We start from the raw sequence: 14,523 nt of genomic DNA, 5'->3' as shown, positions 1-14,523 counted from the left end.
GATTCACTACATCTATGCTTGCTTTGTCATATTTGTTGTCAATATTATTTTAGGGTGGACCACCCTGTTTCTAAATACTGGAACCGTAGACATGAGTGAATAGTATTTCTCTATGTGATCTCTTCCATCATGTGTGGGCAACGAACACCGCATTCTATAGAAAGAAAGTGTCATTTCCAGCTTTTACATAGGTTTCGATCTTTTACATGGAATACAATCTGCCTACTTGCTTTGTGTCGCACTACCAACACTCCACCCTTGAAGCTAAACATTATGCCACTCATAATTTCTTAGTTTATTTGTTCAAATATGAATTTCATATGATTCTAATGTTCCTACTTCAGTTTTGAAATGTGTGCCTGCCTGTTATAGAGACATAAGGGTTTGTATTTCTGTGTGTAGTCTGGTCAGCACGATTGGGGAGGTGAACTTTGCATATGGAGGGGTTTAGAGGGAGAAACTCTCCAAGTTGAATCCACAATGCATTCCATAGATAATCTGACTACTTTTTATGTTTTCATGAATCTCAAATTCTGAACAACATCATAATGATTATGAGCTTGCACGCATGAAAAGAATAAAGCAGAACAATACCATGGCTGTCAAAGTTGGCATTAAGGGACTAAAATCATGTCTGGATGCAATGCAATGCAAACGCTCTCCACCTACAGATTCATGCTCAGAATATGATCCTAACAGTGATTCTGAGCTAGAGGGAGACCTAAGTCAATGTAGCTCCCTAGTGGAGGAGTCAGAGGAAGATGCCCTATCTTATTCACCCATCAAGGTACTTGCTCTAACTTTCCAAGGTTACATTGCTCACATATATCTTGTAACTGATGCTTTGCATTGCTTCTACTTTGTTGAACTGCCATTAGCTTAGTTTACACATCGTGTATGTGAATACGCGCTGCCTATCCATTTTCAGTACATATTCCATCTGTCATCATACCATATTTATACATTAAAATGTTGTTCTTGTGTATCAGACGTTCAGAAGGAAGAGGGCGATTGCTGATCGTGGAGGAGCACAAACAAAGTATTTGGAAAAGGTAGTGGCACCTGATAAATCAAATAGCCCATTAGGTGTAGTTGCAATATCACCTGACCCACAAAACACCCCAACTCTAGTAGACTCTAGCCCTACTACACTGGTCATTTCTGATGCCCCAACTCAGCAGACCCCAAGTGCTGCAAACAGTATGATTATGCCAGTTGACATAGCACCAGCTGTACGGCGCAAAACCCCCATTCCAGCAAAGAGTACACCAAATCCAGTTGCCAAATCCCTTTTCGAACCAGAGAGAGCCCCAATTACAGCAAATAAGACCCCTATTCCATTTCTTCCCAGTTTAGAAGACGAAGCTTATGTTGTTGTCAGGAACTTTGTGCCCATCTTTCCTTCATGGAAAGATTATACCGCAGACACAGAACAATTTCCAGTCTTCCTCTGCAACTTACGCGTAAGTAATGTACTAATGTTATTCATGGTCATTACTGCATATGTTTCTGCTGACAGAAGACACAAGATTTTATTCGTTTAAATAGGCGAGGAGCAAACTGGATTGTGATGATGAGAAAGGGTTGGTTGCGCTTTTCAAGCACTCGTTGATGAAGTATCGTTCCTACCTGAGGCAAGCGCACTTCGATGGCAAGCCTCTGAACAAAATTTCTGTAAAGTCTCCGGTGCAACATTTATCCGACGGTGACTTGAATAATCTTGTTACACATTGGTCTCAGCTACAGCGTAAGGTACTGTCTATGATATCACATCACAATTTGAACTACATTTCTGCATTTGCCTTAATATCTCACTTGTACGAAAACTGTTAGCAGAAGAACATTCATTCTCAAGGGACCACAGAATCTCGCAACTATAGTGCACACTGCATTACTCTTGTGAGTACCTCTTGCGCTGTGTGACCATACTTACTTTCATAGCTGTTTGATTATGTAGCATCACTGCACATGTTAGCCTCGTAATCGTCCATTTGGTGGACATTATAAGATCCATATGGACTCTTACATAAATTTAGAATCAACCCAATGATTTTGAAGAGGTTTAGCTCTGCAGTCCTCTTGTAATTAAGGACTGAATGTGGTCTATCACTGTACTTATATTAACAGCTACTCCCTCCGTCCCATAATATAAGAACGTTTTGTACAGTACACCAGTGTTCAAAACACTCTTGTACTATGGGAAGAGGGATTGGTTCATTTTGTAGCATTCTTCATCTTATCTCCCTCGCCCACCATTTACTAAAAAAGATCAGATGTATATTTAATCTTACCAACAAGTAGAATACACAGACAATGCCAGTGCAGAAGTGTAGCCCATTCGTCTTGTCAGTACATTTTGTCCTGTAACGCTTGTACTTCCAGGGATTTCTAGTTGATTATGTAGTATCAGTCTGGATCTTATCTTCATTATCCTCTATCCCTTCCAGTATTATCATATCTATAATTACTCTCTACAAAATGTAGAGTACAGGCAATGCTTATGAAGAAGATTTTGTGCTGAAATTCTTGAGTTATCCTTCCCTTGACATGGAGAAGGGCATTATAAAGCCGGTGTTACCTATTAATGTAAGCTAGTCCTTCTAAAGCCTTTATCCTCAACTGCTGTTTAATTTGCTCATACTCCCTATCGTTTACTGCTGTTTAGTTTGCTGTTTCTACCAAAATACATGTTTGCAAGAACCGTAAGTTCTAAGTTTTACTTGTAAAACCAAATTCCTTATTCATACCATGCACATTACTTAATACTCCCTATATGTATGCTTGTTTTTGTGGATCTATAATCCAGTGTGTGGTGAAGCAGCCCACGTTTGCACCTTGTCATCTCCTGTTTTATATTACTAATGTGGCTGATGATATGAACAACATGCCATGCACATTATCCAAAATAGATACAATGATTTTCTTTGCCCTTCATCTATGCTTGTTATGTTGACATGGTAATCTAATAGTGTGGTGAAGCTCCCCGCATTATGAACAATGCCAAATTATGCTATTGATATTTTGAACTTACTTTTTATTTTCTAATTTGAAATTGGATAAAATTGACAGCACAGTTATCATCTTTGTTTATACACGTGCAAAACCTGTCATCTCTATGCTTTGTTTCAGGGTGATATGCCTGATGGTATGCACAAGTCTGCTGAAGGCTATGAGACAAACCCAACATATATTGCAGCAAAGAAGGCAAAACATCTTGAAGATAGCGAGACAACCCCAAAGACTTGTCCTGATGCAGTGTTCAAGTTACTTGAGACTAACAGTCAGACAAGCTCACAGAATTCGTTGTCTGAATCAGTTTGACTTCTTCAGTCCCAAGTTCTAGCAGAAAGGCATTCTGCAACTCAACTTCGACTTGAAGTCCTATCTCTAAGAAAGATTGTAGAGAACACCAATGAGATTCTCATCGCTAAACGGCTACACCTGGAAGCTATGACCGACATGCTAGGCCGGTCTCACAGCCTTGCTCAGCAGTTCCTACGCAAGGCTAACCTTTCTTGAACTGTCTTGGAAGTGGTCTCGGTTCAGTATTATTTTGTTATGTTGCAATGGTGCCCAGTTTTTGTAATCTGCTTCTTCGTTGTGGTTTATGATCACTGGTGGTGAACTTTGATGCCCCGTGGATGTAATATACCTTAACTTCTCTATTGTATAGTGTAGGTTTATTCTTAGTTACTATGCCATAATTTCTTTATTGTATAGAGTAGGTTTGTTCTTAATTCCTACTAGTTTTAAAAAAAATCAGATGTAGTCGACCGGGCCGAAACATTTGACTCTAACGGGCCAGGTTTTTAGCGGGCCACAATTGGGCCGGCCTGCATCTATCTTGAGCCCGAATGATTGGGGCCTTCACACATTGCGCCAGGCCCAAACTTACGCCGGCCTATATTTTAGTTGGGCCTTTTGTCGACCCAGCGCTTAGTTTGGCCCAGGTAGCATTGGGCCATTAACAGGCTGAATATTGTACTGTCCTGTTACGGCCGAGATGAAACCACGGGCCTTTAGCAGACCAAAATGCATGTTGGCCCTCAATTTTCACTAGTCGTCGACGGGCCTTCAGCAGGACGAAATGTAGTTCGGGCCTTTTTGGGCCCAGCTAGCTAACGGGTCGTTACCAGGCCGAAACACATCTCGGGTCTTAGTTGGCCCACTGATATCATGGGCCTTTAAGAGGCCGAAAGCTTAGTACAGGCATCAACGGGCCGAATTACGCGACATGTCTTTAGCAGGCCCAAAGTCATGTTGGGCTTAACTGTTGCCACCTTTAGCACGGGCCGTTAGTGGGCCTGATGTCCCGTCGGACCATATATGGCCCATGGGTAGCACAGGCCATTCCTAGGCTGAAAGACACACCGGGCTGAAATTGGCCCATGTCTACATCAGGCCTCTAACAGGCCGAAAGTCCCTGGGCTGTAGTTGGGCCCAAATATTCAGCAAACAATTAATGGGCCAGATCTGGCTTCGGGACGCAAATGGACCCAAATATTGGGCGAACAATTAACGGGCCAGATCTGGCTTCGGGCCGTAAACGGGGCCAAATATTAGGCGAAAAATTAACGGACCAGATCTGGCTTCGGGCCATAAATGGGCCTCTATTAAGGAGGCCGTTATTGGGCTAGCCCACTAGTACCTGATTAAGTACTACGGGCCTTTGACTGGGCCGGCCTTTTTAACCTATATGGGCCTCTGTTGGGCCGAGCCACGTGTCGACGTATCATAGGCATGTCCCCTCCAGTGGACGGGCGACATATGGCCCACTGACGAGCTGACAGGTGTTCCCTTCGGCCAATCAGAATTTTACACGTGGAAATTTCCCATTGGTCAGGGCTGTTAACGGGTTATCGGATCCAAAATCCGACCCGATAGCTTAACGGCGTTCCGTTACGGTGGATGCCACGTGTCGGTCACCCTTGACGAAAGCACTTCTGTGACGCGCGATTTATCGTCATGGAAGTGGACACTTCCGTGATGATAATTTTGGTAATGTCATGGAACACTTCTATGACAGCACATGTATGACTATCTTGATTCTGTCATAAAATCGTCATGAATGTACATACATGACAGAAAACGCGACCTACTGTGACAAACACGTATCATCACAGAAGTGTATTTTTTTGTAGTGTATGGAGGAAAAAGAGAGGAAGAACAAGAAGGAGAACACCAAGAACTCCAAGATCTAGATCCAAGGGGTTCCCCTCACATAGAGGAGAAAACGATTGGTGGAAATATGGATCTAGATCTCCTCTCTCTTTTCGCCAAAACTAGCAAGAATCCATGGAGGGATTGAGAGATAGCAAGCTCCAAGAGGTCAACCATGGTGGGGGAAAAAAGCTTGCAAGAGGATTAAGGTTGAAGGTGGAAGAAGGGGGTGTAAATACCCCCAAGGAAAATGTGGCTGTTGCACACAGCCACCAACCCGGGCACCCGGACAAAAGGGCACCTAGACACCCAACAGACAAAAACGACATACAACCCCGGGCACCCGGACATACAAGTAAAGCAACAGGGCAGGGGGACCGGGCACCCGGGGTAGGCCGAGAGGGGCTGCTGGGATTGGCCAGGCACCTGGGGGCCCCAAACCCCGGGCATTTGCACCAGGCAGGGAGGGACGAGGAGGTGGTGGGGAGGGGTCGGGCACCCAGGGCCCCAAACCCCGCGTACCCGCACCGGACAGAGAAAGTGGAGAGGAAGTGAGGGAGCGGCCTGGATGACCCCGAGCACCCGGGGGTACGAGACCCCGGGCACCCAGACCCATTAGGGAGGTGTCTAAGGAGGGGCTTGGGTGACCCCGGGAACCCGGGGGTCAAGGACCCCGGACACCCGTAGTAGGTAGAGAGAGCGGGACCGGTAAAATTGAAATGGTCACAACTTTTGCAAACGAACTCTGAATTTGATGAAACCAAGTTTGTTGGAATGCTAAAGACAAGGTCTAACACAATCTAGATAGAAATATCAATAAATAGCAATTGAGAAAATACCCAAAATAAAATGGTGAGAACCCTTTCTCAAATAAGACCGGTAAAAACTCCAACACCGAAACGCAAAAGAAGATGCATAGGAAATCAGTTTTAGATTTACTAGAGCTTGTCATGAAGGTAACCACAAGATCTAAAACCTCAAAAATAGAAAATCCTAACAAGAATCAAGAAATATGATGCCAAGGATGCAAAGGTTTGAGCTCTCTTCGAATGATACGAATAAGCTACTCACTCGAGAGCCCTCTTGATAGTACAGCTATCGATCCTATAATTCGGTCTCCCAAATAACACCATTTGGCCGGTAAAATAGAAAACATATCAAAGGACAAACCTTTGCGTTGAGCATACTCCATTTGAGATAGATGATGAAGATCTTGACCTCCTCAACTTGTACCACCTTTCTTGATTGCGTTAGCTTGATGAAGACTAGTAGATTGCTGCCCCATACTCCACTATGCGTGAGCCACTCCATGGCACATCTTCACAAGTCCATTGTCACCATAATGGACGGCCAGCATCAAGGATGTGATCTCTTCATGATGCTCCACTAGAACTTACACACCGCAATCTTGATGATGATCACCATTTGATGTCATCCTCTCCATGGGTTGTATGATACCTTCCTCTTGACGCAAGCCCATGGAAACGTACCTAACCCCACATAGAACTCTCACGTAGACCATGGGTTAGTTCAAAAAGCGTAATGGACAATGCTTATCATACCATGGGATCACTTGATCCCTCTTGGTACATCTTGCACGCTTTGTGAGTTGATCAACTTGATTCACTCTTTGTACATAGTCTTGATCAACCTTGAATCTTTCCAACTCTCTTCATTTGGATGATGTCTTGAAGGTAAACATGAATTATCAGACAATCTTCTTCTTCAAGACATGCTTGCAATAAGCTCAACACTCACATGACCAACCTTTGGATAATTCCTTAATAGCACCTTGATCAACTTATAAAATCCTAGAAACCAACACATGGACTTCAAGAAATACCTATGGACAAATACCTCAAATATAACTCAATGCAACCATTAGTCCATATAGAATGTCATCAATTACCAAAACCACACATGAGGGCACCACATGTCCTTTCAGATGATAAATGTGAAAGCAGCTAGTGAAATCACAAAGTTTGAATATGATTTGAGCTACAGTACATGTGTACGTTTTCATTGTATACACTTGGTTTGAGTCACTGGGCCTTAATTTTCTCCGGACCATCAATCTCACGCGTTTGATGATAGTGGTACCTTATTCACCTATTGACTTGTTATTCTGGTCTGGGTTTGGAATATCCTCTGCCATGGAGCTGCGAGAAAAGGTCCATAGTTTCCTATAACTTGGTAAGCAAAATAAAAAATTGATAATAGGAATAGATGGCATCAAATATTAACACAATCCAATGAACTACCTAGTACGGTATACCTACTAGTGCGTACGATACAAAGAGAGGTGCATCACATGAAAAATGTCAAAGCAGGTAGCAAACTCTCAAAATTTGAATATCATTTGAGCTACGGTCCATGTGTACATTTTCATTGTACACACTAGGCTGTAGTTATTAGATCTGTGAGGGCCACCCAATAATTCTTACTAACCAACTATTGTATTACCCATTTGGATTATTTTACCTACAGTTGATGTCTTTTATGCATGTTGACACTTTTTGGTACAAGGAATGTAAACACCTAGCCGCCGCCGGCTAGAACAATTGGTCGCTGCATAGTCAAAGTGAACCGTGAACAAGTTTAGCAAATTGAGAATATTAGTTTTGTGCAGTCCATACACGTTAACTAATTTAATCAATAACACGTTCTTTGATAGGGTCCAAGAATCACCCATCAAACTCGGTCACACGCCAGAAACAAGCATGTATGCACATGCATGAACCTGAGGCTTAACCACCCCAAGGTGGAGTCATGCCGCACGCTTTAAAAAGTTCTTTCCAAAAGTTTGTGCAGTCGGATTTACCGATTCAACATCTCAAGATGGAAATAGTGTTCAAACACGCATTATGCATTGTATACCAGAACAATATGACCGATGTCTGCTACTTGGTTAATAGAGTTGCTTTTCCCTTAGAATTTAATTAGCTAGTTCATCTCGTCTTGTTGTGTGTGTAACCGTGTATGAAATTATAGACAATTAACATGCATACACCAATGCACGTCTAGACGTTAAGAGCTAAGCCTAGATTGCATAGGTAAAAATTATAGTGACCCAAGGGCGGTTCTGGGCGCGTGCCCATACATAGGCGGTGATTGGGAAGGTGTACAGGATGGGGTGTCTTCTTCATCTCCTGGCATAGTGTCTTCACCTATGGGGGTGGCCTCTAAACGGGCTTTGCAACAGGCTCATTTTGGCTACTTTGACAGCAATTGGCTCAGTGGTAGACCACATTATCCCCAAAAATGTTGTTTCAAAGTGCCCAGATCCAGACTGCTTACATATGACAACCCTTCCACACTCACAAGTCTCGTTCACGTCGGTCTGGTGTTTAACTTGGAACCACTTCCTCCACATGTGAAAGTGAAGCTCGACGTTGAGGAAGCACTCACAGAGATTAATAAAGCACGCGATGTGCAAGCTAGAGTCGGGAGTGAGGTGGTGCATTTGCAGGCATTAAAATTGGAGAATACCATAGTAAAAGAAATGGATTGGGTAACTAAGACCACAGAGGAAGAAAGGGATGAAGCTAACCCGTTTGTAATCCTACGACTTGGGCACGTTCTCCGCGAAGACGCAACTGTTCGCCATCTTGATCACCAATGAATAGGTAATTGCGACCGTAGGTTGCAAGAAGCAGCCGATGTTAACAAGATGCAACAACATAGTGCCAGTGATGGTGCATGGCATCTATTAGCCCTTGGTCAATAACGACACCTTCTCCTTGGCCTTGGCAGTTGTGGTGCTTTTCCCATGCCGGCGATCTTGTCGTCCCTCATCGGATGCTTGGACTTGGGAGCCATGGAGCAGCGGTGCAGCAGAGCATGGAGTAGGTGCGCGAGGAAGAAGAAGAGGAAAAGGGGCTGGCACATAAAGGCTTTCCTTCGTTAATCCCCTCTTTGTAAGTGAATGGACGGAGGAACGGCGGCAGCAAAGCCCCTCCACGTGGTAGGAAATCCCTTCACATCCCCATTAATACCTCTTAAAGTGCATGAGGATCTAGGGGTTGTTGTTAATTCTCGAGGAGATCAAGGCACACACCGCCGTGAGATGGGATGTGGCCTAGGTGGGGCCTCCACATGTCATTTTGAGTGGTTCATCCAAATTCGGGAGCAGTCCGGCTATAGGTGATTGACGACGTACTGTTAAGGGAGCTTCGAAGAACCAATTTGAACCTTGGCAAGTGAGAAGGTAGTGTTTTAGATCAGTGCCGATGAGGAGTTTGCCAAGCTTGAAGACTGGTCCAGGGGCTACTTATGGTGTTATAGCCTAGTGGTACCTCACCTTATAATTTCTGGTCCAAGTAGGTTGGTCTGAGGCCTCCTAGATCAATTTTCACCCCAGGCCATCTTGCCGGTCCAAGGGCCCTGTAGAAGGAACTCTCTGAAGGCCTTATTATCCAAGACAAGGAAGCCAGAGTGATGCAAGACTCCCCTCCATAGATGTAGCCGGCTAGGTCGTGTAACCCTATGGTCCACAGTATCTTAAACATAAGCCAGGGCGGAGCTAATCGATAGACACAATTACAATCTCTCAATTCAACAACAACAATCACAATATACATGAGCATGAGTATGTTTTTCCTCGCAAGGAGGGCCCGAACCTATATAAACATGTCTCATGTTTCTCCTCGATCTATTGACCATGCCGGGATACCCTACCGAGTGATCTACCCTAATCAGCGTTGACACTATGGGAAACAATGTTTTTTTACCCGTATAAAAGTGATTGACATGGCTGTAATAGTGAAACATGAAAGTGAAGTTTTGTATATTTGAACTTCTTTCAATTACATATGGCCCAAAGCACATATTTCTTATCATCAAATTTGATGTTCTTCCTTCAAGAAATAAAAGAGCACACTCTAATTACCTTTGCTTAGGATTTCAGCACAATTTGACTACCTGCCATATGCACAAAAAGGGTTTCTACATAGCTAGCTTGTCAAAATTGTTACACTATTAATTAGTGATCAAGAATAATCCTAAATCTTCTCCAGGGCTTGGAGAATATCATCCCTGAGATCCTCAAACTTCTCAATCCCAAAGCTAAACCTCACCAAGTTGTCCTTGATCCCATTCTTGGCCTTCTCCTCATCACTCTTCCCCCTGATAAATACACAATCCATGCAATATAAGTCAAAATGTCGACCATAAATATATATAGTGTGAATCATCCTCTAAGATGCAAACGAGAGGAACCCTAGAGCGCCACGTACCAGAAGGACATGACTGCCGACTGCTGCACGAGGCTCTCACACCCGCCAAGTAAGGTTGCGATGAAGGGTATCTCCAATGCGTCGATGAACCTCATGACGCCATGCAGGTCTGATGCCACCTCAAAGCTGATGACGCCACCGCAACCGGTCATTTGGCTCTTGGCGATGTGGTGCCATGGGCTGCTGATGAGTCCAGGGTAGTACACCCGCTCAATCTTGGGATGGTTCTCGAGCAAGCGCGCCATGCGCAATGTAGTGTGGTTTTGTGTTTCCACGCGAAGTGCCATCGTCTTGAGGCCGCGTATGATCATGTAGGCTGCGTCCTGCAGTAATTCAGTTCCAATGCAAGTGGTAAGCTTTCTAGTTTCTTGAATAAGAATGAGTGTTAACATATGCACCACAATTAGTATATACTACATACCGGACTAATGGCACCGCCGAGGTCGTGATTCCACGCACGTATCCTAGAGATGAGCGCATCCGAGCCGCTGATGCATCCTGCAATGACCTGAAATGGAATAACATGATGATAAGTATTAAACTATATAGACACTACTAGTGACCATGGAAGTAGAGGAGCAAAATGGCAGTGTAATTGTACGATCTACGAAAATACATGTGATCTAGTGTAGGTACTCACGTCGTGATGGCCGGCAATGTACTTTGTGGCAGAGTGCACGACGATATCGGCCCCGATGGTGAGTGGCTTCTGATTCATGGGCGAGGCAAGGGTGCTGTCGATGCACACCAGAGCCCCTTTGTGGTGACACAGCTCCGCGACGAGCTTAATGTCGATGCACTTGAGGTGGGGGTTTGTCGGACAGTCAGTGTAGAAGAGTGTCACCTGCATCATGGCCAAGCATCCCAAGAGTCAGAAAAAATTAACATACATGCATATGGATCCCTTGATTATATATGTGTTATGGAAATTAACTTACGTCGCCCTGGTCAAGAACGTCCTTGAGCGTCTCCATGTCATTCAGCTCGATGAATGTCACCTTGATGCCCATCTTTGAGAGCTTGTCACCGATGAAGGCGCGCGCCTCGCTGTAGCACTCGGTCGTGGTCACCACGTGGCCGGCGCCGGGCGGTACGAGCGCGAGCAGCGTGGCGACGATGGCGTTCATGCCTGAGGATGTGACAAGCGTCGACTCGGCCCTCTCCAGCGCGCTGATCTTGTCCTCCAGGACCTTCACAGTGGGGTTGCCGTAGCGGCCGTACTCGAAGCTGTGGCGCCGGCCTTCCTTGAACGCGATGAGGTCGTGCGAGCTCTTGAACCAGTGCGTCGTGCCGCTCACGATAGGTGTCGCGATTGAGTCTGTGTCCATGGCGCCGTTCTTCCCCATCTTCTCCCCGGCGTGAACTGCCAGGGTCTCGTCTGAGAGAGTAGCATCTCGCTTCGGAGCCGTGGCGGCAGCAATGACACCGGGGTCATCCTGCTGCTCGGTTTGTTTGGCTTTCGCGGATACCTTGCTAGATTTGAGGGAACAAACAAAACCAGTGCAGTAGGATCTATAAGGAAGTAACAGCGGCGCATCAAATGGAAACCTAGGCATGAGACCACCGGTATAGAAAACGGTTTTGGAGGTGGTTCCTGGATACAACCCTTAGGGCATTTCTAACTCATCCTCTAGAAATAGCGGAGTATCCGGCGAAGTAAACCCTTAAAGAAGTATTTTTGCTCCACTAACTTTTCACCAGACCTAACCATTACCTTATATATAGCAGAGTATTTTTTTTCATTTGCATTTCATTTTCAGTAGTTGGAACACATTTATTTGCTTCTTTATTTCATTCAACGACATTTTGATACATTGGAGTACATAATTCACCAATTCTTCTCTACGAAAGCAAGACCAAAAAAATAAGAACCACAATTTGACACTTTAAAAAATATCTAACTTCCATAATTGCTCCCACTAGTTGGATTAATATCTTCTCTATGTCTTCATTGTTGATACTCTCTATTACCTTCTCGAGTTTGCACACTTCTTTCTTCTTTGATTCCAAAAAATATGACGTTGCTTCATCTAGTCTCATCTCTAGCCTCTATTCTACCAACGAGTGCACGAGTATCTATGAATTCCACGATATCAATAGATAGATGTAATCTTCTTCCTAATACCAAAACTGGTATCCATCTTACAAACAAATTTGAGAAAACAATGAGCTACCAAAATTGTGTTGGCGAGCGGTGAACAACTGAATCAAAAGAAGCACATATTCCCATCTTTTTTGCACTTGAAGAACACCCATCTAGGCACCACCTGCCGTGGGAGGTCATTACACTTATGACCGGCAAAGGTGAGCCAACGAGCCGCTAGGCCAGCGCCGAGCCCGGGTGTGTCTTTGCCGGCGAACCGCCGAAGAGAGAGATTCAAGCGGCTAGAGGCGGAGTCATTACATGCATGTGGCGCGGAGACGTTGCCGGGGCTATGCGGTCTGGTACCCATCTGATCGATGTCAAGGTGCAGTAGCCGGCCTCCGGAAGCGCCAGATCTGGCGGCAGCGGCGACAGGCGCAGATCTAGCGGCTGTGCGCCGGCAACAGGTCGCAGAGGCACAAATCTTGGTGGTCAAGAACCATGGCGGAGCCTACAGAGCGTCCACGGTGGCAGGCAGTGGCCGGCGGGGGGTGGGAGGCGCGGCGCCAGCATAGATGCGGCGCGGGAGTAGGGCGGGGGAGCCAGAGGAGGAGAGGAGATTTTTTACTCGGACGCCGAGCTACGGAGTAAATATAGGGAGGCGTGGCGCGTGGCTGAAGATAATTTATCCTCCACTAGCGCCGATTGGGGATCGGCTAGGTGCCGGTTAGGGAAGTAAAATCAAATTTTCACTCCTCTAACCGGTTATAGAGGATCGGTTAGAGATGCCCTTGGACCATGTCATACACAATATCTAACCAATGTTGCGCATGCGTGCCGGGCATAACTCGAATCTCAGTCCGTTTTATACATTAGAATGGGCCTCATCAAATGGAAATCAAGGCATGCATACTCAGCTGATACTGGTGTGAGATACCTTTGGACACTTTTATTTCTGTGAAACAAGAGGGGTTTGTTCCGGTCGATTTCCATTAGAGAAACTGCCAGCGGTTTTGGCATAGTCTTACTCAAGGTGAAGCCAAGGTCACAAACCTTTTTTTGTCTCGAAAATATTTGAATATATTGCTAGAAGCCGTTCCTGTTGGTTGAATAAAAACTAAGGTATCTTCTCCAAGCGTCTGTGTCAGGATATGATCATGCACTTCCGCACAACACACATCATACAGAGCGAGTGCTTCATCCCTCTTGATCGACACATCGTGAGAGTTGTAACAGTCCGGTGAAGCACCGGCAGCGCCCGGTCCATCGACTCCTTTCTCCCATTGGTTATCGACGTGCCAACCGCAGGGATCAGCTCGGCCGCCGCCTCTATAAAGAATGTTCCTATATCTATTTTTTCCTTGGCAAAGCAAGGGTGTTATGCTGGCAACAAATAAACGCGTGGCTGTTCACTTGTTGCACGACTAACAATTTAATCTGGACCTCTGTATTTCGGGTCTAATGCTACTTGTAAGCAAAGTATTTTGGCTTGTTGTGTGACGCCTTCCAATGTGTTTGAAGGGAGAGAGAAGGATTGACGAAATATGATGGATGTATTATTGAGCCTCGAGGGCGAGTATATATTGAGTACAAGATTTGAAAGGCAAGACACCTCTCCTAGAGATAAGGTATAAGACGGATTAGAAATCCTAGACTACCAAACACATGTATCCCAAATATTCTCTAACATCCCCCCGGAGTCGTAGCGGTAGCGTTGCGAACAACAGGAGCATCGCAGACGGTCAGATTGGAGAGAATACTAGCCGACGGGCTGACACCCCCCCCCCCCCCCCCCCGCGCAGTCGTAGCAGGAGTTTCATGGACGGTGTCGCGTCGCGGACGCGTTAACTATAGAGGAAGCCAACGAGCTACTCAAGCGAGGTGATAGCCCTTTGTGCCTATGTCAAGGTAGCGAGAGCGTAGGGCGGTGTAGCCGTGGTCGAGGTAGCCGTGCGAAGAACACCATGGTCGATGTCGTGTCGGGGAGGCCAGTGTCGAGGAACTCGCCGGGAAGCCGCGGTCACAAGGAGGCGCCGAGTCAGTCAT

General features: G+C 45.4%; 1 protein-coding gene across 1 annotated transcript; it reads right to left on the bottom strand.

The window, feature by feature from the left end:
* Positions 1-10,160: 10,160 nt before the first annotated feature.
* LOC123038900 (probable cystathionine gamma-synthase 2) lies at positions 10,161-11,950 on the bottom strand. The gene is made up of 5 exons (XM_044462291.1): positions 11,333-11,950; positions 11,035-11,238; positions 10,816-10,902; positions 10,395-10,717; positions 10,161-10,284 (listed from the first exon to the last, which is right to left on the bottom strand). Exons 1-5 carry the CDS (start codon positions 11,948-11,950, stop codon positions 10,161-10,163), a joined length of 1,356 nt encoding a protein of 451 aa, XP_044318226.1.
* Positions 11,951-14,523: the final 2,573 nt, after the last annotated feature.

The sequence above is a fragment of the Triticum aestivum genome, chromosome 2B (genome assembly GCF_018294505.1).
Source record: "Triticum aestivum cultivar Chinese Spring chromosome 2B, IWGSC CS RefSeq v2.1, whole genome shotgun sequence".
In the NCBI taxonomy this organism is placed as follows: Eukaryota; Viridiplantae; Streptophyta; class Magnoliopsida; order Poales; family Poaceae; genus Triticum; species Triticum aestivum.
Note: the sequence above shows the minus strand (reverse complement) of the source record. Positions and strands in the feature narration are given on the sequence as shown.